This window comes from Brachyistius frenatus, unplaced genomic scaffold (genome assembly GCF_029030835.1).
Source record: "Brachyistius frenatus isolate BFR_SWC_R1_liver_20210118 unplaced genomic scaffold, ASM2903083v1 Contig_28, whole genome shotgun sequence".
NCBI classification, from domain to species: Eukaryota; Metazoa; Chordata; class Actinopteri; family Embiotocidae; genus Brachyistius; species Brachyistius frenatus.
Genome location: NW_027210627.1, coordinates 1,331,961 through 1,358,848, shown reverse-complemented (window position 1 = coordinate 1,358,848; position 26,888 = coordinate 1,331,961). Strand labels below are relative to the sequence as shown.

Here is a 26,888-nt window from a genome sequence, read left to right as displayed (position 1 = left end):
AATAAACACAATGAAAGTCAGCATCAATCTTTGGAAACTAACATCAACCACATAGACGCAACTTACCCAATGTTGATCCCAACTAAACATTGGCCCTATAATTTCAAGCTTTATGCAGCGCCTTGATAAGCAAAGACTTGATAAAAGTAGCCTTGCACTTTCTTTAGAAGACCAACTCTAATCCTGGCCAACGGAAAACCAAACACCAACGAGACTTTTCTCAGAAACTCTTGTGAAGATATACACTCCAGACCTGTTTTCCTCTCAGCTCTGTAAGAGGAACTAATTGCCTTTTCAGCACTAACAAGTGTCAAGCCAAATGACCTTCAGTTTCCTGGAAACCCTCGCTGTGATTTTTTTTTTAACGTTTCTTTAAATGCCATCTCCATGCTGAGGTCATTAATAGCTGTGTGCATCGGTGTGACTGTTGGCTGAATAAAGTGGAGGAACAAAACAGCTATTAAGGGACATGTTTGAAGTCTTATCAACTACTCCAAGTCTCAAGTAGCTAAAACAAAAAAGAGATGGTGTGTGTGTGTGTGTGTGTGTGTGTGTGTGTGTGTGTGTGTGTGTGTGTGTGTGTGTGTGTGTGTGTGTGTGTGTGTGTGTGTGTGTGTGTGTGTGTGTGTGTGTGTGTGTACTTGGACAACTATCTTTGACAGGACCAACTTTCGTTTTAAAGTATCAAAGTGAGGACATTTTGGCCGATACTTAGTTTCCAGTGTTTCCCCTCAGCAGACAGCCTTGTGGGGGACGGGATGCACTCCAGGACAGAAATTAGTGCGACCCCTCAGTGACAGAAAAATGGAATAGCTGAAATTAAACAGATTCATAGGAACTAAGTAAATAAGTAAATAAATAGTCATGGACGTAAACTCTAGTTCTATGAGTCCGTTTATATTTTGTTTCTTTCAGTAGGGGCGTGGGGGGTGGCCTGGTAGGGGAAACACCGCTTTCTCACACCCCTTCAAAGGGACGTTTTAGGGTTTAGACTTGGTGTTAGGGTAAAGGTTAGTGTTAGGTTTAGGTTCGGGTTCAGGTTCGGACAAGGGTTGTGGTTAGGTACTTAGTTGCGATGGTTAAGGTTAGGGTTAGGGTTAAAGATAGCTGTACAAGCATGCGTGTGTGTGTGTGTGTGTGTGTGTGTGTGTGTGTGTGTGTGTGTGTGTGTGTGTGTGTGTGTGTGTGTGTGTGTGTGCGTGTGTGTGCGTGTGTGTGTGTGTGCATGTTTGTGTGTGTGTGTGTGTGTGTGTGTGTGTGTGTGTGTGTGTGTGTGTGTGTGTGTGTGTGTGTGTGTGTGTGTGTGTGTGTGTGTGTGTGTGTGTGTGTGTGTGTGTGTGTGTGTGTGTGTGTGTGTGTGTGTGTGTGTGTGTGTTTGTGTGTGTGTTTGTGTGTAATTTAGATTCTAATTCAGATTTGACCACAGTGTCATCATCGGATGACAGAAGGTGAGAAGAGGCAGGCAACTTGGATCGGACTGGACTTAGATAATTTACACACACAAACACACACACACACACACACACACACACACACACACACACACACACACACACACACACACACACACACACACACACACACACACACACACACACACACACACACAAGTCTGCACATCTATCCTTGTTAGGACTTTGCACTGACTTCCATTCGTTGTGGACAACCTAATCTAAATTCTAACCTTAAACAGGACCTCAGAAATAAGGTCATTCCTCTTTATCAGGACCAGACTTTGGTCTCCATGACTACTGGTCCGGACAACGTTGGTGTTGATAGAAAAAGGTAACAAAAACACATATACACACACGCACGCTCACCTTCTCTTAAACAGAAAGAGAGGAGACTTACACCTGTTCTATTTTAGCAGGGCCTATTTCAAGCTGCCGCCGAGTGTGGAGTAGACACTTTATGGGCAGTGATAGAGGGAGGCCAAGTCACCTCTGACCTTTGACTATCTGAGAGCCCAATAGAAACATACAAGGAGAATTAAGGACATCAAATAAATAACAAGCATGCTGCTTCGAAGAAATAAAGTCAATGTACTGTTTTGAAAAAATTGTCCTTTAAATCGCAGACATCACAAAATACTTTTAAACTGCTGTAACGTTGCACTAAAAAAATGATCAGTTACTTCCTGAACAGTGTGCATCTGCTGGTTTGTGCATTTTTCCAACCTTCTGTATCATGTAATATTATTATAGTTCATCAGGTTTATCACATAGAGATCACACGCACAGGTGGAATTACAAAGTACATTTAATCGAGTACTTCCCTTCAGTACAGTTAACAGTCACGTGTATGTGCATTTTAAAGGGGCTTTGGCTACCTTTACTTTGCACATTTTGGAGGATCATACTTCTGCACATTTACTCAATTAACACTATGAATTTATCACTTTTTCTTGTGAAAGAGCATTTTAACATTGTGTTATAACTAATTTCACTTAACTAAAGCATCTAAATATTTGCTCCATTACTTCATGCCCTGTAAACACCGACAGTTGTGTTGCAGCTTGTGGATGAGCTAGAAGAAAAACTTTAGAAAATAATTTAAGCACAGTCTAATCTGTTGTAATAGTGTCTTTAATCAATGTTGGATCATGCAGGGAATGTGATCTGATGTCAAAGTAAACATGGGATCTTTTCTCCTTAAATTGTTTTGTAAGACATAAACTTTAATGATATTAAATATTAGCTTTTTATGTACCACAGACAGAAGGAAACACATTCCAAATTCGAACAACCAAGCTGACCCTGTTGACAAGTGTTGATAATGTCGAAGGTATAACAAATGGTATAACAAAGGGCGTAGCATTGCTCCCTTTTTTGGGTGGCGTAGAAAGCTGCACTTTGGCCACAGTGACCACCGCTGCCTCAAAAGGAAGACTCTGTCCATGCCTGTGGCTCAACCCAGGAATGTCTCGCACTGCACTCTGGGAAGCAATAGAGTCGGGTCCCGTGGGGCCTTTGGCTGCTGTGCGGTGATAATTTCACCACAAATGAATTCAGTGGTACCACTGCTTCCCCTCCCTTTCACAATACAATTCACCATTTACGTCTAGTACTGTGTGGGAACCAAGAAAAGCAGCTCTAGGGTCAACTTTGATACTTCCATGAGGACTGTAAATAAACAGACTCTCTTAGGAAACATCTTTGTGATGCAATAAGTAACCAAGCAACACTATAATAAACAAATATAAACCTTTAAATCTTTGTCCTGCCTAATGAATCACTTCAACTTCGTTTGAACTTAGACGTGACCTCCGTCTGACCCCGTCATGTGTGAGTTTTAAAGAGATGAAAGTATGAAAAGACTCTTGAAACTCCATTAGGATCAGATCCGAGTCTGTCATCTGTTATCACGCAGAAAGACAAAAAACGCCTTGTTGCAGAGGTTGCTGTGGTTACAGGCCGTTTGTGTGTGTGCATCTGTGCGTGACGGAAAAAAGACAAAAAATAGTGTCCCAACTTCCTCTCAACCACATTAAAATGCAGTTCCTCAGTGACATGTAGAGTTTGCGTGATGTGACCTTTCACCGAGAAGTTCATCAGAGGAGTCTGTCCCTGAAGAGAGGATCCACTCACCAGGACTCAGAGGTGGTGAAGAAACCTTGTTGGTCTATTCTTGGAGACCGACCCGTCGTTTTGTTTGAGAGTGGAAAGTTGTCAAAGCAAGCTAGATGCTATGGGTCACGTTACATCGACACTTGTCTTTTTACATAAATGTGATCATTAGCTAAATGATAATAAATTTGCAATTTTTTTCACATTAGCCTCATTAGAATAAAGCCTAACTGAGACCTACCATAAGTTACCGCTGTAAAAAGTTGACAACTGTACATGACAAGTCGAGGAGGCAGGAATACTTTATCCTTCTTTGACTCGTTTTGTTTCTGTATTTGTACAGTATTCTGTCTAAAATAACAACCAAAGTATTTTGTAATGTTTGGAGTGTGCGTTCACAGCTTTACCGAGTGAAGTGTGCAGGAAAAACAGAAAATACTCGGATCTATAATCGTACCGTTCTCGCCGTCTGTGGCGTCCTCGCAGCCGTGATTGAAGTTTTCATACGAGTCCCAGCGGATGAGGGGATCCTGTGTGTTGTAGTCAACCGAGACGCTCGGCCCGTTCTCCAGGTTGTCCATACCTTGACCAGAAGTACAAAGAAACAGAGCAGAAAACGTGAATGTCTTTACATCTCAGGGAGGCAAACCTAACTCGTATCCTCACTGTGAAAATAAACAGACAAGTCAAACCTAATCTTCCTTTAAAAAAGGCCCAGTTTAACTTATTGTCCTATTTCATTTCATTAAATGAACAATAATAAACTTTAAAAAAAATTGTTTTAGCTGGGGTCTTTTGTTGCATGTCACATTCCTGTCATTTTCTGTCTGTTACTTTCAAATAAAGGCAAAAATACTTATTTCTAATAAGTATGATGGTATACAGTATACAGTGCAGCCATAAGAATGAGCACATTGATTCTTACCATGGATTTTCTCTGGTCCAAAGGAGAAAATAAACTCCACTTTTCCATATTCTGGAAACCTGTCATCTGCACAAAGGAAAGAAAGAGAGAAACTGAGTGATTAGTCAGTGATCAACAATTTTAAAACATTAAGCATTTCTGGGTCGTTACAGTGGCAAATACATGTATTAAGTATTTAAAGACCGTATATCGATTGCATACAGTAGTAACATTTTCAGAGCTGCAGGTTTTACTTACGACTGTCTGCATACATACGACGTGCTGTGATGCCAGCCAATGCGAAGATTAAGATGATTGATTGATTTTATTTTATAATTGTGACATGCATAGCAGCATGCCCAGCCCAAACAGGCTTACAAGACACCAATAATAACAAAAAAGAAGGCCAGAGCCATATTAAAAAAAAAAACCAGAGCTTTCAAAAATTACAAGTGATTCTAAACAAATAGACCTTGCTGATGTTTTTTCCCAGCTTTAGCAACAAAGCTAGCCCACAGCTGATTTCTTTGCCGTTTACCTTTGAATGTCTCATCGAGCTCATCTTTCCCAAAGACAATACCCAGGTCGTGAACAGCGCAGGTGTGAAACTGCACCCGGAAGATCACATCTCGGCACGGGCTGCGGTAGCGTTTGTGGTAGCACTTGAGCTGCAGGGTGGAAACCATCAGATGAGATTCATCAAGCAGGGACAACAGAAACTCAGCAGGTCAGTTTAATATTTGATTTTTTTTTTTAATTTTGATTTTATACACTTTATTAATCCCCGAGGGGAAATTTCTTCACTACAGCAGGGGGGCTCTCAGGGGGGAGATGCTGCAACAGGCTGCCACTAGCGCGGCGCCAGGTAACCTGACCTGAGGTGCATGTTTTTGGATGATGGGAAGAAGCCGGAGAACCCGGAGAGAACCCACGCAAGCACAGGGAGAACATGCAAACTCCGCACAGAAAGGCCCAGGACCGGATTCGAACCCCGAACCTTTTTTGCTGTGAGGTGACAGTGCTAACCACTGCACCGCCGTGCCGCCCTAATATAGTTGGACTGCAGTTGTATGGATACCTTTGAGCCTCGACAGTTACTGGGCTACACACTGAACATTTTGTTTTAGACAGTTTTGTCATTTATGTTATAAAAATAAGTTTTCACCTGAAGACTAAAACTGCTTTTATAGCTTGACTTGAGTGTCAATAGTCAGAATATCAAGTGAGCACAACATAAAATGTATGAAACACAAGCCAAGAGACAGGCAACTTGATTCACTGCTGGCTCCTTCTCTCGTCTGGCTCAGAGCTAGAAAAAAAACACTTTTTTTATATATAGATATGCCTTGTAACAGCAAGGCCTCCCCACAAGCATTATTATCCAAACTGGTTCTCCCAACACAACATCTTTAAGAGCAACACTAAAACAACACACAGGAAAATCTGCTCCCCCCCTCCTGCTGTTGCCTGATGTTCAGCCTGGGCCTGTTTTTTCTTTAACAAGGACCTCACATTTACAGTTACTGGAGGACTACTGACCTAAACCCAAACAACATGCAGCTCACACACCGTGGCTGAAAAGAATACCAAAAAAAAAACTGACCAACTGTAAAACATCCTACACTGAAAATAGGAGTAAATATTTCCAAGCTATTTATGGTTTGTTTCGACATAACAAATATTGGTGCCAAATAAAAGGAACTGCAGCTAAAAACTATTGATTATGACTCAGGAGAGACTCGCTGATCCTTCTTTCTTTGTGTGGGGCAACAAACACAACACATAAAACTCCCAAATCCACACAAACATATAAAGGACTGAGGAGAAGAAGGAAATAAAACATCCTGTGGATTTGCAGAGCTTTTTTTGGGATACGGTAAACATCCCAGTGAGGGGTCTGTTACATGAGGAAAAACAACGCTGCCAAACTAAGTTTGATTACAAAATAATAGAAGGGAAAAAAACATAAATTTTAAGCTAACATGTTGCCTTTAGTGCCCACATTTTCATTTTCACACGAAGTCTTAACATTTTCCAAAGCTGTTCTTTCCTCATTAGCGAATAGGTCACATTTAATGTTCGAGGAATAGCTTGACATTTTGGGAAACAGTCTTATTCACATCCTTGCTGTGAGTGAGATGAGAAGATATTTTCTTCTCTTGATGACCCTCGTGTCTGTGTGCTAATAATGAAGCTGGGTGTAAAAAAAAAATCTGCCAGCAAGCACATCTAAACCTCATTAAATACAATTACTGCATTTGTTTAATTTATACATAAACCAAAGTGTAGAAATTACAAGTTGTGGTTGTCACAGCACCCAGACAGGAAACAGGAAAATATCACAGTTTTTAAAAGCACAACTTGTTTTTAACTACAGCTTAAACAAATGAGACATTAAAATGGGAACATGTTAATTAACGAACTTCTTAACTTGGACCTTAACTCGTTTGATGAGTTTATTGTAACATTCTGGATAAAACTTTATCATAAACACAGACAAACTTGAAACCAAATTTAAAATGTCCAAACTGTCAACAAGAGAAGAAAATCTGAAGAATATCAAACATCTTCATAAAGGGGTTTTCACCAATTAGTCATTTTTGGCAGTGGTGTAAATTGACAGCTGCACAAACACAAACCATCACAGTTTAAAATGCAGGAGCACACTCTGTTCTGATTGACACCACGGTTCACATTTTCCCTGTTATCTGAATAATAAGCGTCAGCAAGCGACGGCTCAGTCAGATGATGCATTCAGCAGAATCCATAAGTCTGTCTTAAATAAAGGATGAGATACGAGTCCGGCTCCCAGGGCCAAAACCAAACGGCCTCCAGCTCACATTAAGTGCTCCCTTTGAAATTCTCCACGCTGAAATTATGAGCCCCGAGGACACCTCATGGATAACATTATGGCCCCAATGACAGTAGAAGCAGAAACTTTGCTGATGTGTGCAGTTCTTCTACATGCATAAACCAGAGGCTCCCACAGGTGCAAAACATAAAAAATAATTATCCCAAAATTCTAAAACATCTCGCACAAAGAATTAAAATTACACATCTGACATGCAACTTACTCTTAAATGATCATGTCATGTTAAAATAGGACCTTTTGTACGCTTAAACGCTGTTGGAAAGGAAGCATGGTGCCATTTTGACGTCATAGTTTCCAGCAGCATATTGTGTGCTAATGACGGTCTATAAACCGAAGCACAGGACCCAGTCCAACTGTCTTTCCCTGAGTTTTACAGCCCTATTTCTTCTGTGAATGGTTACTATAAAATACTACAGCACATGCGTATAACACACACACCCAATGTCAGATTGGAAAAACCAACTAGGATTCCCTCATTACCGTTACACAATAAAAATCAGTTCATTCTCTGTACATGTCTGCAGCTGCTCTCATGGGCATTCAGTACTAATCACCATTTAACATCTGTTGATTTTTTTTTCCTTCTTTCTGGCACAATAGAAGACAATAAAGGTTGTTATTGGCTGCACACTCGCAAGTTCAGTGACGACATGCAAAGCTTCCAGTTTCTTGTTTTCTGGTCTAAATTTAAATGGCTTGAATCTTTACAAACAACTGAGAGACTGCAGTGAGCCTTTTTAATTTTATTCTTCATCATGTGGCACGAACATCTGCAGCATATTTTTGCTGTTCTTACCAGGATGTCCCCTTTCAGAAGAAGACCAGGTTCGATGGTGATACAGATGCTCGTCTGGCTGTCGCCCTGGACGTTACTGCAAGAAAATTAAAAAACATACATTAGATAACAAGCCTGTCTTTGTAATTACTGCTGTATAAATTAAATCTAACATCTTAACAAAGCATCAGTTATTGTTTTTGCCTGTCTGGATATAACCAAGCGCACATGATCTACTAACAATCGCTTATTTGCTTTAACAGTGGCTGTTAACAGTGGCGATCGCCGAGAATAACCGCGATGTAGCGCTGGGCTAGTTTTGGGCCTTAGTGTCTACATGATCGTCTAAGTGGGAGAGTGGGATCAAAGGGTGGAGACTGCTAATAGGGAGCATGTGAGAAAACGTGGGGCAAAATGAGATTTGGGGGGATTGAAAGGGTTGACAGTCTGGAAATGTATGTGCACTGATTGTTTCACACTTACTTATTGTGTAGCCCATTGTGTAACACCAGCAGGCTTCACTATTTACAGTAATAATGTTAAATAGATGTATGTTAAAACTGGTGGGGGGGGGGGCAGAGGCTCTATGTCGCATTTTAGCATCATTCAGCTCATTGTTTTGGTTTTCTGGCCCACAAACTCTGCTCTCATCACCTTTGTTTCTAGCTGCAATAGGTATCTCCTTTAAGGAAAAACCAAAGCTCTGAAAATCCCCTTTTCCTAATAATAAACAGCAGACAGAAAAAGTTTGAACAACCATCAGCTAACCAGCCTGATATTCTTCTCAGGAGTTGGTGGAGACCAAAACCGAGCAAAAATTACAGAGAATAATTGACATCAAAATGTTGAAATAGCCAAATTAATGCTGAAGTTTCTTTGAGTAAATTCAACATTTCTAAATGTGTTTTTCACAAAATTTTAATAACGTAGCGTTAAAGAAGCGTAGGATGTAGGCTTTAGTGGCATTTAGTGGTGATGTTGCCCACGGCAACCAACTGAGGTATCCCCTCCCCTAACCATCCCCTTCCAAGAATGTAAAGACAATCTTCGGTGGCTGCAAAACCTGCAACAAAGACTAATTGATCTCTTTCGAGCCAGTATGTGGCGTGTCCCTTCTGGGCTGCTGTAGAAACATGGCGGTGAAGCATGGCAGGCTCCATGGAAGAGTACCGGCTCTCTATGTCGATATGAAGGGCTCATTCTGAGGGCACGATTCATATTTTTAGGTGATTATACACTAATGAAAACATAATTATGAATATTTTTTTCCATTTCTGCCACTAGAGCCCTCTAAATCTGGCACACTGAATCTTTAAGCACTACTTAATGGTTGCATTAAGGCTGTTAACATTTATTTTGTCCCTACAACCTTTCACTCAACTGCCGAAGAACCAAAAAAGTTGGGACATATTGTGTTAATTTTGTAGCTGAGTCTCGGCTACAATTTTTATTCCAATTGAGTTAAGCTTACAAAATCCTACTAAGATTATAGGTTGAGATATTAAAGCTTAAAAATGGGAAGTGGGGGTCCGAATGCTCAATTGTAAAAGTTGCAATTTTGCACTGACTACTAACTAAACCTTGGAAACTAAATTTAAACTGTCATGCTTTCAAATATGTCGTATGGAGACTGTTTGCCCGCCTCGTCCATCTGAGGGCAGTGCTGCGCTCACCTCCTCATCTCCTCCTCTCTAACCTCCCAAAACAACAACAGAAAGATGTACAATCCGTTATTTCCTGTCTGGCCCCGAGAACCAGCAGGGTCCTCCGGCAGGAAAACCCTGCAGGCGTCCACACAGATGCCTGTCTGCCCGTTTCATTGGCTCTCCAGTCACAAATAACATGAGACGTGATTACGGGATCTGAGTAGAGAAACAAGAGCCTGCAGCTGGGGAGGCAAGTTAAACACAATAACGTGAGCCAAGCTCGGAGTGTAAACTGGCGGGAAGGGTGGTGTGGATGTATATTGGGATGCGGGGGAGTCAGGGGGAGCGGCTATAAAGGAAAATCAGGTTTTTTATAATTGAGCCATTACTAGCTCGCTATCCCTGGAATCTTGTAAAAGCATTTGGGCGTGAGTGTGTTTTAAGACTTACTAGATCCCAGATGTGTAGACGGGCTGCATGGCCTGGTAGATTTTGAGGAAAGGACGACAACCTGGAACAAATATATATATATATTTTTTTTACGTTGTTCAAAAATAAATGTATGAAAACGTGAGTGGATATTGTTGCGTGACAACTCACCTCCCTTCGACTCGAAGTTGGGGATGCCGTGCAGGATGACGTGATGAAGGAACAGGGGTTTGTTGTTGATCTTGATGTGTCCGGAGAGCAGGCCGCTGAAGTACTCGACATACCTGAGAGAAGAGGAGGGGATCAGAGTGGTGCGGCTGTTTGTCCTCTCGGGTCAAACTGTATCACGATGATCAGTGTTTTACAACAAAGGGATGAACAGATAATCCTGTGTTCATCGCAACAAAGACACACAAGCTTTGACCTTTAGCGGCAACAACGGATGTCATCAGTTTATAAGCCATGTTGAAGGAGGAAACTTTCACACTAAGGTTTCTTTTCGATTAAAAATGTAAAACTTTAAATAATTTAAACCTGCATTAATCAATATTTTTTTTTAAATCAAAACTGGATGGCATGACTATGTATATTGCCAAAGAGATTGCTAGCGGCGACAAACCCACAGAAAATAACTTTGCACTGTGCAGTCTTTTGAATCATTGTTTTGTTTTTTCCGCCAGACACCATGCAGACCAAATCAACAATTCAAAAGATAAAGATACTGATTTTATTTTTTAAATTGTTGGGAGACTGAGATAAATCTAAAATTAGTTTGAATATTGGATGTACATTCATAAGGTAGGCAGAAACATGACTCCAGATTAAGAATAATGTTTGCCCATGTGTACTAAATGCCAACATAGAGAACTTATCATTAACAAGTTCCTACTTTGTAAAGTGATAGTATGTCAATGTTGTGTTTCCAGTTTGTTTTGATGCCCTGAGGAGGCTTTAAAAAAAAAAAAAAAAAATTAATGCAGCTTTAAAAAGTTTATTTTGTAAAGAGATATATTTCTTTTTGTGAGAGAGTTCACTCTGGGGTCAACTATAAACAAAAGGTGAAGGAAAGACTGACCTTTTCTGAGATGGCTGACCGACAGGAAGCACTTTGTCTTCATAGAAGCGCTTCATGGCAAACCTGTCCAGAGCCTGGTCGGCACTGCAGCCCAACAAGACAGTTTTGTAAGAACACACACGGCTAATATACACGTTATTTTTTACATTCCAATATCTGCAATGTATACAATATATACATTATGTCAAGTATGTAGCACATGGGTGTGCAGCATCTACATAGTTATGCAGCCTGATAATCAGAGGGAAAAAGGAAAATCAACCCCGGTAAGTTTGTTAGACATCGAAAAAGTCTGCAGGCTGTGACTGCTGGGAAAATTATTTTAATACACACACATTTCATGCAAGCTTCTGAAGTGAGTATAGAATTAATTGGAAAGAGAGATGCTCTTGGCACAAATAAAAGCAAATCAGGGGGAAAAGTACAAATTAAATAAATCTAAGTGGATCATAAGAAGGAATTTGGAATCAAAGTGTTTTATATAATGCAATATAATCCATGCGTGTACATCTTTTTCCATAATTCAACATTCACATTCACATGTGGCACGGCCGTTTCATGTTCAGACATTTTGCTGCTTCTTCACTTCTCAAAGCCACTTTATGTCATCTTTAAATTGGCTTGTGGGATAATGAGATTACAGAGAAATCTAATAGTTTTACAGCAAAGCGAGACTGCCCCCCCCCCCCCCTTGTGTGTGTTTTTCCTGGCCAATCAGCGCTCTTATAAAAAACAACAGTGAGTCATGCGCTCCTCAGATTGTTTTCTGTAGTTAAATGTCATTCTATTTAGTTCCATCTAAAAATACATCAAATAAAAAATAACAAAAAAGAAGGAATTTGACACTTACGATGCAGTCACCGTTTGATCACTGCTTTCTGCTCAGGTTTATGATATTAAGCGATTTTCTTGTAATATAGCACTTTTATTTGCCCAAGTAAAAGTGCTGTATTCCGGTCTCATGTTCCTCCCTTCCTCCCTGTGTTGATCACACAACTGTTCTTCAGATGTAGGCTTCGGTCTTGTGATGAACAATGCCGGCTTATCTAGTTTTCCCTCTCATGCAGCCCTCTTCTCTCTCATTTTCCCACTCGTATTATTCTGTTTCCAGAAAATCACAGATTCTATCATCAAGCCTCCTCCTCGCTCTCTCCCTCTCTGTCTGACTTTCTTTCTTCTCTCAAAGTGTTTTACGACATGCAATTTCTTCAGCTGCAGCAGAGATTATCTTTATAAAGACCTACCTGGCAGATATGTTGCTGTAATGCATGTAGGCCGCCACCACCACTCCAGTTCTGCCCCGGTTGCCCTGAAAAGACATCGGTCAAGCGAGAATAAGCATGTTATGTTCCACACATGATGGTGAAGCATGCAGAGATCAGTCCTGTTGTGGATTTTTGTTATTGGAGTTATTTAAGCGCTAACTTCACTGGTGAATTTATGAAACAAATGTAAACAGAAGTGCACCACAGAGATAAAGACACCTAATTACAGTTTCATTTTATTAAAGAACGACTTCAGTAATTTTGTGTCGTACTTTCATATAAGTATGGAATTCATAAGGAGCAGAAATATAGTTTTACATCTCCTCTCTTCAGCTTCTCGTTGGAGCTCTACCAAGAACAGGCTGTTTTGTGTTTGCATATTGAAGAGGTATTGATATCAAGGACCATCTCCTCTGATTGGCTGAATCTTTTCTCTGTCTTGTAGCTTGCTCGCCTTACAACAAAATGACTGCTGTGTATTTTCATCAACATAAAACGTTGGAAAGTAGGACATGAACGAGTTTGTTACATCACAAACTCACAGAGGTTCAAGTGTCTCCTGCAGCACAGTTGCTGGACACAAGCTGTGTGCTTTTCTCTGTGGATTGAGGCGTTCCATTTTTCCAGTATGTACAAAGCTCCTACACCTGATTTATAATCAAGAGAAATGTTAATCTACATATATACAATATGTAATCTTAATATAAAAAGTAAAAATGAATGCATGAGAGGTTATCCTGACATTTAATCTCTTGTACAGAAAATAAAAAAACAGGAAAAAAAAATGTTGTTTACAGCTTGTGAGTGTGACAGTAAAATCATGTGAGTTGGCATCATGTCACCATTTCCAATAAATTTGGGCCGTAAGGTCTCAACAAATGTTCGCTTTATATGGAATCTATTTTTGGTAATTGTAATTATGGTGATGTTGTGATGTTTAGCAAATGCTAAAAGTTTGAAAAAAGTAGTTATTCTTATTTTAAATTCAATGCAATCAGTTTTCAACAAAGACTCTGTTTGTTTTAAGTCTCCAAGTCCAAGTTGAGAAAATGTGGACCCTCCAAAAACAGAAGAAACTTTACAACTATTTCCACAAACTGAGCCCCTCACATGAGTGGAGTTCCTAATGTTATTCTAATCTTTGTGCTTTCATGTTAACTCTTTGTGTTGCTGCTAATCTTGGCCAGTTCTCCCTTGTAAAACAGATTCTTTGGGCTAAATAAAGAGAACTGAACATGACCGTACACTGACTGTGTCCCTTTAAGTTTCTTGCTTACATTAGTAATGTAAAAAACTATATAAAGCATGTGACAGTACCTGTTATTGACATGGTGGAAAAAACGGTTGGGCTAAGCTGATGCACTCATTACTATGGCAACAAACTAAAGTCAGACTGCTATACATCTATCCATCTTTAAAACAAGGATCTCTGTGGGGAACAAGTGTGTTACGCATTATAAATACGCTGGTCGCTTTAACAGCGTGGAGCCCAGTGGAAATGATTTGTTGATATGTGGAAACCCAACACGGCCTGCTTCCTTAGTGACCACCACAACCTCCAAACCAGCGTTACTCAACTCCCAGAAAAAAAAAAAAGAAAAGAAAAAAAACAGCAGTTGTTATGGCAGCCGACTTGTTTGTAACCTCCTTGTGGGAACATGGTGGAATGAGGCTTCAGGATCCCAAACGTTAATTCTTGTGTTGCAAAATGCAATCAGGAACAGCAGCGGGGTTAACATGAAAATGATTAGGTATTACGTTTGGGACTAGTAGTTGTATTTGGATCCGCTTTTTCTGGTTTTGTGTCAGCGAGCTGAGGAGCCGGATGAGTGCGGCTCGCCACAAGACTATAATGTGAGGCAAGCGAGTTAAAGCAACAACAGGAAAATATTGGTCAATCCTGTTTTTTATGGTATTGTTAAGGCTAAAAGGGTAAATAAACCTTAAGTAGTCATGATGAGTGGCGTGCCTCACCGCTCTAATTTATGCTTTCCTAACCCTCATTCAGCAGAAACCCAACCCAAACACAATGAGACACACTTTCACACACAAACACTCAACCCTGAATCTCAGGGTTTCACCCAGGAACAACATCATTACAGGCACAACAACAGCTGCGGTCTCTTTGGGAAGTAGGGGTCCCGAGAGGAGCCTGAGAGCACCATCTACTGTCCACACAGACTTCATCACAACACCTCCCTCCTCGCCTTTCAGTCTCACCTTGTTGTGGATAACCACCACGTTGTGGCTGTCCGCACTCAGCCACGTGTCCATGGCCTTGCAGATGCTGCAGATTTTGTCCAGGGCCGGGGCGTGGTGGTCAGGCCAGCCGAAGTCCAACACCTGACAGACGAGTGGAGAGAGATTCAGACTAGTGGTCAAGAGAGGAGAGGAGAGGAGAGGGGAGGAGAGGAGAGGAGAGGAGAGGAGAGGAGAGGAGAGGAGAGGAGAGGAGAGGAGAGGAGAGGAGAGGAGAGGAGAGGAGAGGAGAGGAGAGGAGAGGAGAGGAGAATCGAGGGTTTACCTTTGGATTAAGTTGGCTGATGTCATACCGCTTCTCACTGAGGTTGAAGAGCTAAAGGAAAGGAAGTAAAAACAAACACTATTACTGGCTTAATTTAAGTAGTTCACTCTGCAGGCTTTGGAGCGCCTGTCTGGTAACAGATTTCAAAGATATTAATCTGACATCAAGGTGGTAGATTTACCATTCAAAATGCATGTTCACATTTGAAACATTTCTTGTAAAACAGGGCAGAGCTATCTTAAATTAAAGGGCAATATAAGGCTAGCGCTGTGCTTGATTGTTTCTAATTTCAAACGGTATGTTTCACTTACGCCTGAGTAAAGAAAGATGTGTTTAGCAAGGTCCTTTTGGGTAAATTCAATAAGCTTTTAACATTACCAAAGTCTAAAATAGCTTTTATTTGCATCCGGCACAATAGCTACCTCACAGTGGATGAATCAGTCCTGAACAGGGCTCTTCCTATAAACTATAACTCAATATAATAATGCAGTTAGTGATTGATAAGCAAACAAGTGGCCTTTGCTAGGTTACTACTTGAGGTAACCAATTAGCTTATCACGCTGACATTATCCCCCTGGTGGCGAAACAGGGACTTCTCTGCTTTCCCTTTTGCCACTGCGACCCCAGTTGGGACTAAATGCTGACATTAGCATCAATACACTGTTCAATCTATTGCTCAACCTTCTGCTCCTTTGGCTTTGAAGATGTGACCTTCCCTGAAACCGTAGCAAAGGTCGAAACGCTAAAGCTCAGTAAGAACCAGAGGAGTTAACAGCAGCAAACCGTACGACCAAATCCATTGTTGGTTCCTTCCCTCAAACACGACCCACAGGAGTGCTTCCAAAATCAGCACCTCTGTATTAGCAAAAAAAAAAAAAAAAAAAAACTTGGTTGGGTTTGGGAAAGATTATCCGTTGCGTCAAAATGATGACTTGAACCATGTTACATTGAAGCGGAAATTAACCACTGAACAATATAACTGCGGTGTGTTTGATTTTTTTTTTAAAGTCAAGATAAAAATACAATAAAATCTGTCATTCACCTACATTTGATTAAAACAAAATTGTTCACTTTTTTGCCAGCATGGCGAAGCTGCTACTTCCTTAAAGTTATGCAAACTTTTTTTGTCATGGTAACAGTAAACACAATTTAAAAAAAAAAAAAGTGTTCTGGGTCATGGTTGGAAATTGGAAGTCACCAGTGGCCTCCTCCACCCAAATCCACTGTTGTAGCTGACCATCCACCCAACCTGTCTTCTCCTGACGAGGAAAAACTCACATTCTAGAAGTCATCTGACCAGCATCGCTTCTGCAGGACAGCCGTCGAAGCGGCTGGACGGTTGGACGTCAGAGTTATAGGTTGTAATAAGCGGCTTGCGCTAAAGACCTGAGCGTGATTTTAATTTGAAACCGTACCAGGTAGTTTTGGCCGTGTTTGGAGAGCAGCATGGAAGCGACCTCCCTCAGGTTGGCAGCGTAGCTCTGCTCCTCCACGCTGCTGGGGAACGACACGGAGATGATCCTCTCTGTGATGTAGAGCAGGTCCAGCTCGTAGCTCTCTTCCAGGGCCTGCAGCAGACTCACACTCCTGCAGGAAGAAATAGAAGAAGAACTGACAATTCAAGTTGCGCAGGGAAATTCTGAATGTCGGCGGCCGGACTGCACAGAAAAACTCATGTGAACCACTGGACCACAAAAGATAGATGTTAGAAGGCGTTTAATACCCAGAAGTAATGCAGCGCATGTGATTTACACACATGTGCTTGTGTTTACAAGGCTGGCTGAATTATGATCACTTTAACCATAGCAACCAACCAGGCTAAAAATAAGTCCTGAAGTTGTTGAGCTTTTATTTAGTTTCGACATTTCTGTTCATCATTTTGTCCACAGAGAGATGTTTAAACACTCTGTACTTTAAACCTTAATTTAGTCACAAAGGGCTGATTCACCATGACTCAGTTAAAAGTGATGGATGCTCCTGTCTGTAGCCGTCACAGTTCCTTCCCACAAGTAAATCGTGTTTTACAAAGATCTTCAGGTTGATTTGTTTGATACAGATGAAATCACTGCATCGTGATGCATTCAAGTTCCTTTAATATAGGAACAGTAATTTATTTCACAGACACATCATATCAGGAGGGAATTTCAGGTGTGTCTGGATTTTAACCCGAGTCATTTCACATCCAAAGAGCCAATGTAGCTGGAGCCAAAGCATGGAAATATGTGGCTGCTTACTTCATCTGAAAACGTTGTTCTCAATGTCCTTTACGCAGCAGACTACATTTCACATTGGGTTAAACACAAACATTCTTTCTTAAAGCCAACAAGTAACAAATATCCGTATATGGAGAAGTACAAATGCCAAATCCACAATGACATCACTGAATCTCAGGGGGGTTCATGCTTTCCACCAACATGCAAGCTTTCCTCACTGAATTAACACATTATGTTGTTAGACTTTGTCTGAGAAGGAAAGAGAGCAAGGGCAATGTGATTAATTCGATGAACACACCAGCATAATAAGAATTACAGGATGTGTGTGCACATTATAAACACATCATGATGGACATTGATGAGCAAAAGTGTTTTGGTAGAAGGTAGCTGGCAGATCAGGTCAAGGAGGAGAAAAAGGAGACTGATGAAAAGGATGAAGAAAAAGGAAACTGCAAAGGAACAGTCCACCCATTTAGCTTCGTGCTCGTCACTAAACTAGAATTACCGCCTAGCGTTTGTTGGCCTCCAGTAACGACTCAAGTTGTAGTTTACATGTATATCTGTCTAAACCCATATAGATATTGAACTCAGTGACCTTGACATTTGACCTCCAAAATATAAACAATTCTTTGCAAAGTGAACATTTGTGACAAATTTTAAGAAATGCCTTCAAGGTGTTCCTAAATTTTTTTTGTTCACACTCATGGTTTAATGTGAGGCGACAGTGACCTTGACCTTTGACCTTTAAACACCAACATCTTTTCAATCTCTTATCAGGTCATCGTTGGTACTAAACTAATGTTTCTGCCAAATTTGAACAAATTCCTTCAGGGCTCTCTTTGACACATAGCGTTTACAAGATGGGGACAGACAGATGAGAGAAACGTGAGGTCACAGCGACTTTCAACTTTGACCTTTGACCACCAAACTCTAATCAGTTCTTTCTTGAAGCCAAGTAAATGGTTGTGGCACATTTGAAGGAATTGCATCCAGGAGTTTCTGAAGAAATCATGTTCATGTGAATGTGTTGAATTGGGGTGACAGTGACCTTGACCTTTGGCCTTTGTCTCCCAAATTCTAATCAGCTCATCCTTGGTATAAACTGAATGCTTTTGCCAAGTTTGACCAAATTACCTTAAGGCGTTCTAGAGATATCACGTTCACGAGAAAGGAAGTGGCAGAAATTTGGACAATGTTGCTCCAAAACAAGTGTTGTGTCTATCAAATGTCCACAAACTTTACTAGTGCTGCGTTGCCAAATGATTTCATTGAGTGTCTTCAGAGGTCAACTATCCAAAACGTATCTTTTTCTCTCTCTAACTTTTTGCTTTGGAGTAAAACCTCACCTTGTTGTTTTTAGATTTTGGGTTTGGTACAGAGCCAGTCAGACTGTTTCCCTATTTCCAGTCTTTATTCTAAGCTAAGCTAACTCAACTGCTACTATTACCTTATATTAGAGGTCAGATTGATAGATTGGTATCTAACTTTTGACAGTGAATATCTCCCAAAATCCTTAACTTTTGTTTCCATTCCAATAGCTTTCTGTAACTGTTCCTTTAAGGACCTCAGCTGATCATATCTTTTTCAGACTTTGCAGAAAACGTCCACAGAGACCATAAAGAAGTGAAGTCATTGAACTGCGTGAATGTGCAGAACGAGATGAAGAGGTTGAGGGAGAGGTGGCTGGACCCAGACTGCGGCATATTTCCCACATTTGTCAGCTGAGTGGCCCCCTGAGGAAATTGCTCATACGTCTGGGAGAGAGGACCACGCCAGCTTAACTGTTCAAGTACTGTAACCTGTGCTGTTCTGTACATCTGGAGCCACTCAAAAACATGGTTACTGGAAATTATTCATCGCTACAGATAGAGGGGCAATTGATAAGTCACGCATGTCTCTATTGTGCCATGACAGATGGCGTATCAAGTTGTTTGAAGTGTGTCTTTTTCTATTTGTGATTTGCAAATATATATATATTTTTTTTTCAATATTTATTTTACTTTCAGCTCCGCACATTCTTTCTAACCGTTTCCATCTTTCTTGGTATTTCCTCTTCTTGTCCATTTCCCTGTCTGTCTCTGCATGTGTGCCTTTCGCCTCTCACTGCAGTCAGAGCCAATATAGACCTGTGGTTTGGTCCTATTCCAGATCCACCAGCATGCTTTGACCGGTCGAGTGCCAAACTGTTTTCTCATGAGCTGATGAGATGAAGTGATTGCTCCTTTTTCTGCATATTGCATTCGACCAATGACACATTATCTCCACACGCTCAATTTCACTGCTGCAGTAATCTCATTTGTGAATTTGGACAAAATCCAACTTTGAACCATGAAAAAGTTTTATCAGGAAACCTGAGACATTCGGACATAAAGAAAAATTTCACCAGATATATGTTAGTAATGAAAGTCAACAACCAGGACTTCAGTTGGTTCCCATTTAAAATGCTGAGTGACCTCATTGACTCCAGCGTGTAATCAGACCTGTCATAGTTCCTGATTGGTGAATACAAATATTTTCTCATGACCTGAAGGGTCACTCTATCAGTCCAGATTAAAATCAGGACTTCGATTGATTTAACCACGTTCTTATTTATATGGTTTAACAAGCAAATATATCACTTATTTTTCCCGCACAAACACCATGTGTTAGTTATCCATTTGGACTTTCCCCATATCCTTAGTTGAAGATGAACTAATGACTGATTAATATTAACAATGGATAAAGTTACTATATGTAATGCAAAAGGGATTGCTCATAATAATACATTATAACGCCATTCTGAGAGCGTGCAAAACCTTTAGCCTGTTTTAGCTTGGTTTGGTTTTCCAGCCCACAAAGTCTGCTCTCATCAAACTTGTTCTAACTATTTTCAGGAAAACAAGCTCTGCTTAAACTATTCTGTACCAAACAGTAGACCGATACAGCCAGAAAAAAGCATTTAGGCTACCAGCTAAATATTTCCCCAAAGGTGGTGGAGACCAAAAACAAAGCCAAAAGAAGTAAATGAATATGTGACTTATATTTGTCAGGTGGCCCAAACAACATCTTTATAGGGTCATAATGAGTGTTTTTACAGATTATTTTACTGCCACCAAGGCACTAAAAATAAATGAATGTAGCTTTAAAGCACCAGCCACGCCAGACTGTTAAATAAATCTACAAGATTATTTTCTGTTGTTCTGTTGTTATTAACCAGACATTTTAAAAAACAATGATGTTCACAACATTTCAAAATAAAAGAATTAATGTAAAAATACTTGCAGGGTTGCAAACTACATTTGTTAAATCACCTTAACTTATCCGTGCAGCGGTATCTGTGGTTATATTTGGTGGATGGGTGTTGGTTAGGCATTGCGCTGCAAAACCTTCCACACAGATCAAAAGTATCTGTATTTTGTAATGTGAATAACTCTGTCTGAACCCACAAGTGTAATTGGATACGTTTATTTATCCAGAGTATTACAAAATAGAAAACTGTCACATAACAGCGCTGTTATGCACTTTTGAAAAATCTTGGATTTTCTTCCTTTTTATGGATGAAAATCAAGAACAATCTTCACAGTAAATGAACTCTCACATACTCTGCATGTGCTGTTAAAAGTGTTAATGTACCAGATGTTGAACTGTTTTTATTACCTCGTATCAACTCTTTGATTCGCTGCGAGGGAACCGAACTGTCATTCAAGCTTTGGACAGCATGTCAACATGAACTGTTGTGGTGTCAAGTTTTACACATTAATTACACAACTGACAACATCTGTGACTCCCTACGGACCGAGGGGTTGACACCAAAGATCTTTTTGTCCAACAAAACGGTGAGCGGTCCAGTTCAACAGCGGGGCATGTTGCTTCAACAATTCCCCTGGCAACATCAACAAATATCATATTACATCTAAACGTTTATATTTTCAAATCATTCACATCTCAAACTGAATGTGATAGAGGATAGATTGAGTTTAGCTTAATACTCATTTCACCTCCTTTTCTATCTGTCTGAACTTCCGGGGAAAGCAGCGGAAATGAATTCCTATAATAATTCAATGACTACAGTCCAATAAGCCGAAGGAAGCCTTTTATGGGAAATGAGAAGAGGAGAGGAGGAAACAACAGAGAAGAGGAAAGGGACGAAAACAGAGGAAACAAGGAAACAAGGAGAGGAGTGAAGCTACCTTGATGGTCTGCGCCGTGACTCCATACTTTTTGAGGATTTTGTTGAGCCCTGCAAATGACAAAGAAAAACATCAGATCTGTGTTATTGCTCTATTCATACACCAACATGTTTCTTTCAAGCTTTCCAAAAATGTACATAGTGGAAAAAAAAACATCAAATCATGCTATTTATCCAACATATTATTGATTTCATGGTTCATAAAGTATTTTCAAAGTCCATATTCATGTCACCATTGGTCCCACCGTTGGGTTTACCTGCTACTCATCTGTAAAAAAAAAAAAAGAACCAAGCTGCTCTCTGATAATATGATCAGTCTTGTTGATATTAAATATGAATTGTTGGGAATTTGGCAGGTTGCTCGAGGAGGCATCCTTCTGCTTCAGGGTTTTGTAGATTGATTAAGGTAACAATCATGATAGAAAACTCAGCGTGTGGACATATTGAAGTCACAACAATTGTCCAGACATGAAGGTGAAGAGAAGTATGAGCCAATTTGCTCCAGTTGCTTGTGGTTTGAAATTGTTTTTAACCCTCTTGACAACAACCACATTCAGAAAATAATTCTGATGATAGCTATGTACCTTCACACACTATAAAGAAGTGTAGAATGCACCTTGAGATGTGGGGTCTGTCTTTCACATGGCACCCTCACAAAGAAAAGCAGAGAGGCCCTTGCAGAGGAAGTGTGGCTGAAGGTGATTGACTGTGTTTGGCTCCACTAAGCCGGGCCAGAATCACCTCCCCCTAAGACCAGCTCGAGGATGGGGTCAGAGGGCATGTGGACTTGTTAACTCCCCTGTGGTGTTTGGGTCACATGTGCCCAGGAGGAGGTCTGTTATCCATCATCATCCATTAGATTAGTTTGGCTGGCCAACCACCAAAGTCAAGCGCACCACTGACCGTCCTGGATGAGCATCGGCCTGCTCTGCTGTCCTAACAGCTGACTGCCTGTTAGTTAAGTCTTTACACTGTTATTTCTGCCCAAAATGACCTAATTGGTAGCCACTTCTCTAAAAAAAAAAATAGCAACCAAACTAGAACTACTGCCTTACAGCTTTATGTTTCAACCACCCACTCAAGTTGCACTTTACATCCCTGACTGTCCAGACCTATATATTATATCTAGTGAAGGCTTTGGAAGGACTTTAGCCAAGAAAGCTGATTCTGAGTTGTTTCCATGACAGTAGACAATGCTTTAAATAAAGATTGAGCTGCAAAGAAGCTATAAATTCTAAAACGTGGATGTCACACATATTTTCAACCCAACAGCACAGCATATCTCTCCAATCCCCACAGTTTTAAGGTGGACACCAAAGATTAGTATCACCAATTATACATCCAACTAAAACTGAAATATGGTCACAATCTCCCCTATGGAATTGAATGATGGCCAGAACGATGAGAATGATGTCACGGTGACGTTGAGTTCATGCTGTCACTTCATTTGATCCTATTTGACTTTTGCATGAAATTTAGTCAAAATGGGAGTGTAAACTCACAAGTTGTGTTTTGTGAGGTCAGAGTAACCTGTGACCACCAAATTCTAATCAGTTCTCCCTTAATACTAATTGATTGGTTGTGCCAAATTTGAAGAAATTCCCCAATGGCGTTTCTGAGATTTCACATACACAAATATGACACAACCTAAAAAACTAATTCATGACCACCACTTTTGCCGCTTGTGGCATTTCAAAGGTCATTAAAGTATCATATGCCTTCTTCAAACACATCTGTTGACTCACAAATACTAAACACTGATAGAATTACAAATATAAAAACATTTATGAATATATATGTTATTCTAGAAAGCAGTGCTCTGGCAGAACGGGAAACAGGTAAGGCAGATCCAAACTGAGGACAACAGACAACTTTACGTTCAAGCAATCCGATACTGCTTGTAACATGTTCTAGTTCCCCGTAACCGTGTACAAAAACCACTCTGATAATGTACCATGGTAATGTAAACAACTGTTTATTCGTGTAAGTATATCTCAACTCACTGAGTGGAGTAAACGTTTCAACAGATAAAATGGAGATCAAAGGTAATAGAAGTTAAATAAATGACTTGATTATCTCAGACAATGTTTTGTTGGAGATGCAAGGAGGTTATTTACCTCCAGTCCTACTGTAGAAACTCTAATATTCTGCAGACACCAAGTCACACCAGCTGTAACAAGAAGCTTTTTAAGGTTGACGGCAGATATTTGACCCGTTTTGGAATCAAACTGCAGTGACTGAGTGATTAAAAAAAAAATGCCAAGCTTTCTCAGTTTGATCATTGTTTGCAGAAAAGGACCGAAATGCTAAAGAAGTTTCCAGATCTCACGAATGCTGTTATTAATTTACAGATTCCAGGAGGTCCTGAATGCAAACACATTCATGGACACAAACACAAATGTATCAAATGATGTATCTGCAGCACCAGTTTATTTGGACAAATCCTCTGTTCCATTTCTCTGCTCCACTCTACACCCCCTCTGTGTTCACACGGGTCTGCTGCCCAACCGAGGTGACACAAAGAAAATCCCCCCATTTCTGTCTGCCACTTCGGCCTAAACGTTTCAGCATGTTGAAGGGGGGCCATGAAGTGCAGCGAGTCGCCAGAAGAGGACAGAGATGAATGAGCGAGAAACGGCCCAGAAGAGAAGGTTCAGAGACGGATGTGGAGCATGACGAGGGTTAAGAGTGCTGCTGTGGGACTTGTTGTGCATCAATGCCAGGAAAAGCCCAAACTCCCCTTCAGTGTGAGGTGATTCAAAAAACATCCTCAGGTTTCGGAGTGGCAAGAGTGTTGCTGGTAACGGTGCCACCAGCATGCAAACTAAGACGTCTTAATTAGAGACTGTGAGAGTGTTCCGAGGAGCCGTCGTTTGTATTGTGCTGCAAAAATGGCCACTAACTCGTCGTTTTTTGATCCAAATTAGTCTGAAATGGTGTGCAGTGGATTTTATGAGCCACAAGATTTAAGTTAAAGTGCAACCATCTGGGTAAATAAAAGCATTGCAGTGAAGCCACGATCAGTAAGAAGACAGTAACTTTCACTGTGGTCACATTGATGTTTTTCTGAAGACATCATGATGTTCAAGAACCAGGATTGTATGAATGAATAAAACTCAACAGCAGCAGGCAGTGAATCATGTGTTTAAGTGCTTCTTCATATTTTCATTTTAAGCATCTGAACAAGCAGAAATTATGACTTAAAAGATTTCTTGTGTTCCTAAAAGTTTCCCGACACAGCAGAATTAAAGATACAAGCTCCTGAACAGCACACAATCCGCACCCAAAAAACTGATTCTCTCCTTTGAGAACTTGCATTTGGGGGAAGGGGGTGGGGGGATAAGGTAGTGGTGAGGAGGAGGAGGTGGAACTGGAGTGGGGGGTCCTGCAGGCCCTGTTTCCAGATGAAAACCATCTGGGGAGGTTGATTTTACAAGCAGGCCATACAAATTAACCATCTGAGAAAGAGCGAGGGAGCGAAGGGAGGGGAAGGAGGGGAGGGAGAGCAAAAGTCGCTGGGGGCTGGTAAAAAAGTCTGCGAGGGAGACGAGAGAAACTTTTCTGTGACAAAGAAAAAAGAAAAAAAACAGCAAAAAAGGAGAAGGAACAGGACTAAATCCATCCATCAATCTGACCCTCCATCCCCGTCCTACCTTCCGGAAAAGGTAGCCCGTGCTCCATCGCCATGCCCCCCTCAGAGAGGAGAGCCGCCTTCTCAAAGACCCTCCTCGGTTCATCTCCGGAGAGCTCCCTCTGTTTCTCACTGCTTTGTTTCCAGCAAAGTGAAGCTTGCTCTCTGAAACCTCTCCCTTTTTCTCTGACAGCGGTAGAAGAAGAAAAAAAAGAAAAGAAAACAAGGGCTCTATTTTGGGCAGCTGCCTGCAGTGGGCCACGGCATGCTCCAGCTCCGGACCCGACTCCTCCACAGCGCTCCTCGTCTTGTTCCTTCTTCTGTCCGCGCTCTGTTTCTCGTCTTCCCTCTTCCTCCTCTCTGTCTGTGTGTTGGCCGCCCTCCCTCCCCCTCTGACTCCCTGCCTTCCACCACGTTATCTCTCCCCACCTCATAGTCAACTTTTCCCCTCCCTCGCTCCCATGTCTCTTTTTTCTCATCTTTGTACTCATCTAAATTGCTATTGCTAGGCCCTTTCCGTCAACATGTGGGAGCCGACGCATGTTTGTACACATAAACACAACACAGATCAGCTGATTAGAGCTTCGAACCGCTGAAAGTCCGAAGTCATGTCCAACCAGACGTGTGTTTTTTGTGTGTTTGACTATTAAACTGGCAGGTGTGTCTTTTTGCACAGGTGATTTTACAAGAAAACTTTTAGTTACAAATACGAAAAGCTGGGAAATTAAGGCAGAACAACCTGTCATGGAAGTTAAATCTAAATATTTTGCAACCGCCTGATAAAACTAAAGCGCCCAAATTTTCACGCCAACAAATAAAAACAAACTCAATAACAGAAGTGAAGCCGAGGCAAACTAAACCAGGCAGAGAAGAAACTGATGCAGCGAAGCGAGAGCAGCTCATGGAGTCATAAGACAGATCTTTTCGATGCTCCAGAGGCGATGAGGTGTGGCCAAACATCCGCCAGACGTCACAGTGTAACCACACAGCAAATACCCATGACCAGGCGGCAGCAGCAGCAGCTGCACTCACACACACACACACACACACACACACACACACACACACACACACACACACACACACACACACACACACACACACACACACACACACACACACACATGCATATACGGTCCAATACATACTGTATAGACATGTGATCATACAATACACGTGAAACTCATTTAATCACACATTTCTAATGAGAACGTGTTTCATTTACAGTGCACAACAAGGTGAGACGTACTAAAGACCATATACGATATAACATGATCCAGAGACACTGCCGCCTTTTCCGGGCCCGAGTTTATTTGACATTAACATGGACTAAGACGCTGCAAAATCTGTCTTGTGGTCTGACAATTCAAAATGTACGATTCTTTTTCAGAAATCACAGACGCTGCATCCTCTGGGCAGAAGAGGAGAGGGACCACCCAGCTTGTTATCGACACATAGTTGAAAAGTCAGCATCTGTGATGGTACAGGGAAGCAATAGTGCACATGGTGGCATGGGTAGCTTTCACATCTAGGAAGGAACGATCAATGCTGAGTGATATATACAGGCTTTGGAGCAGATTATGTTGCCATCCAGACAACATCTCTTTCAGGGAAGGCCATTTTTTTTTCAGCAAAACAATGCCAAACTGCACGCACTACAACAGCATGGCGTCGTACTAAAACAGTCTGGGTATTAAATTGGCCTGCCTGCAGTTTCTATAATTTACATATTTACAAAATGGGTGACAAGTCTTTATATGAAGCTCCTGCATGTCTCTGTGAAGAGAGGCTCACAAGCTGGTGCTCCTTCGTGCACCGAA

General features: G+C 41.0%; 1 protein-coding gene across 15 annotated transcripts in view; it reads right to left on the bottom strand.

Annotated features, from left to right (window-relative positions):
• Positions 1 to 26,888, bottom strand: part of tns1b (tensin 1b) — a 172,640-nt gene that overhangs the window by 33,503 nt on the left and 112,249 nt on the right. For 9 of the 15 annotated variants that reach the window (XM_069698812.1, XM_069698821.1, XM_069698813.1 and 6 more), the window contains 12 exons: positions 21,439 to 21,488; positions 16,472 to 16,643; positions 15,057 to 15,107; positions 14,753 to 14,875; positions 12,512 to 12,576; positions 11,268 to 11,351; positions 10,364 to 10,476; positions 10,214 to 10,274; positions 8,139 to 8,214; positions 5,009 to 5,138; positions 4,494 to 4,557; positions 4,024 to 4,157 (listed from right to left, as the gene is read on the bottom strand). In XM_069698812.1, the coding sequence (XP_069554913.1) occupies positions 4,024 to 4,157; positions 4,494 to 4,557; positions 5,009 to 5,138; positions 8,139 to 8,214; positions 10,214 to 10,274; positions 10,364 to 10,476; positions 11,268 to 11,351; positions 12,512 to 12,576; positions 14,753 to 14,875; positions 15,057 to 15,107; positions 16,472 to 16,643; positions 21,439 to 21,488 (1,123 nt within the window). Of the gene's footprint in view, positions 1 to 4,023; positions 4,158 to 4,491; positions 4,558 to 5,008; positions 5,139 to 8,138; positions 8,215 to 10,213; positions 10,275 to 10,363; positions 10,477 to 11,267; positions 11,352 to 12,511; positions 12,577 to 14,752; positions 14,876 to 15,056; positions 15,108 to 16,471; positions 16,644 to 21,438; positions 21,489 to 26,888 lie in introns of all 15 variants that reach the window. The other 6 variants (XM_069698816.1, XM_069698826.1, XM_069698827.1 and 3 more) reach the window with 3 other exon arrangements.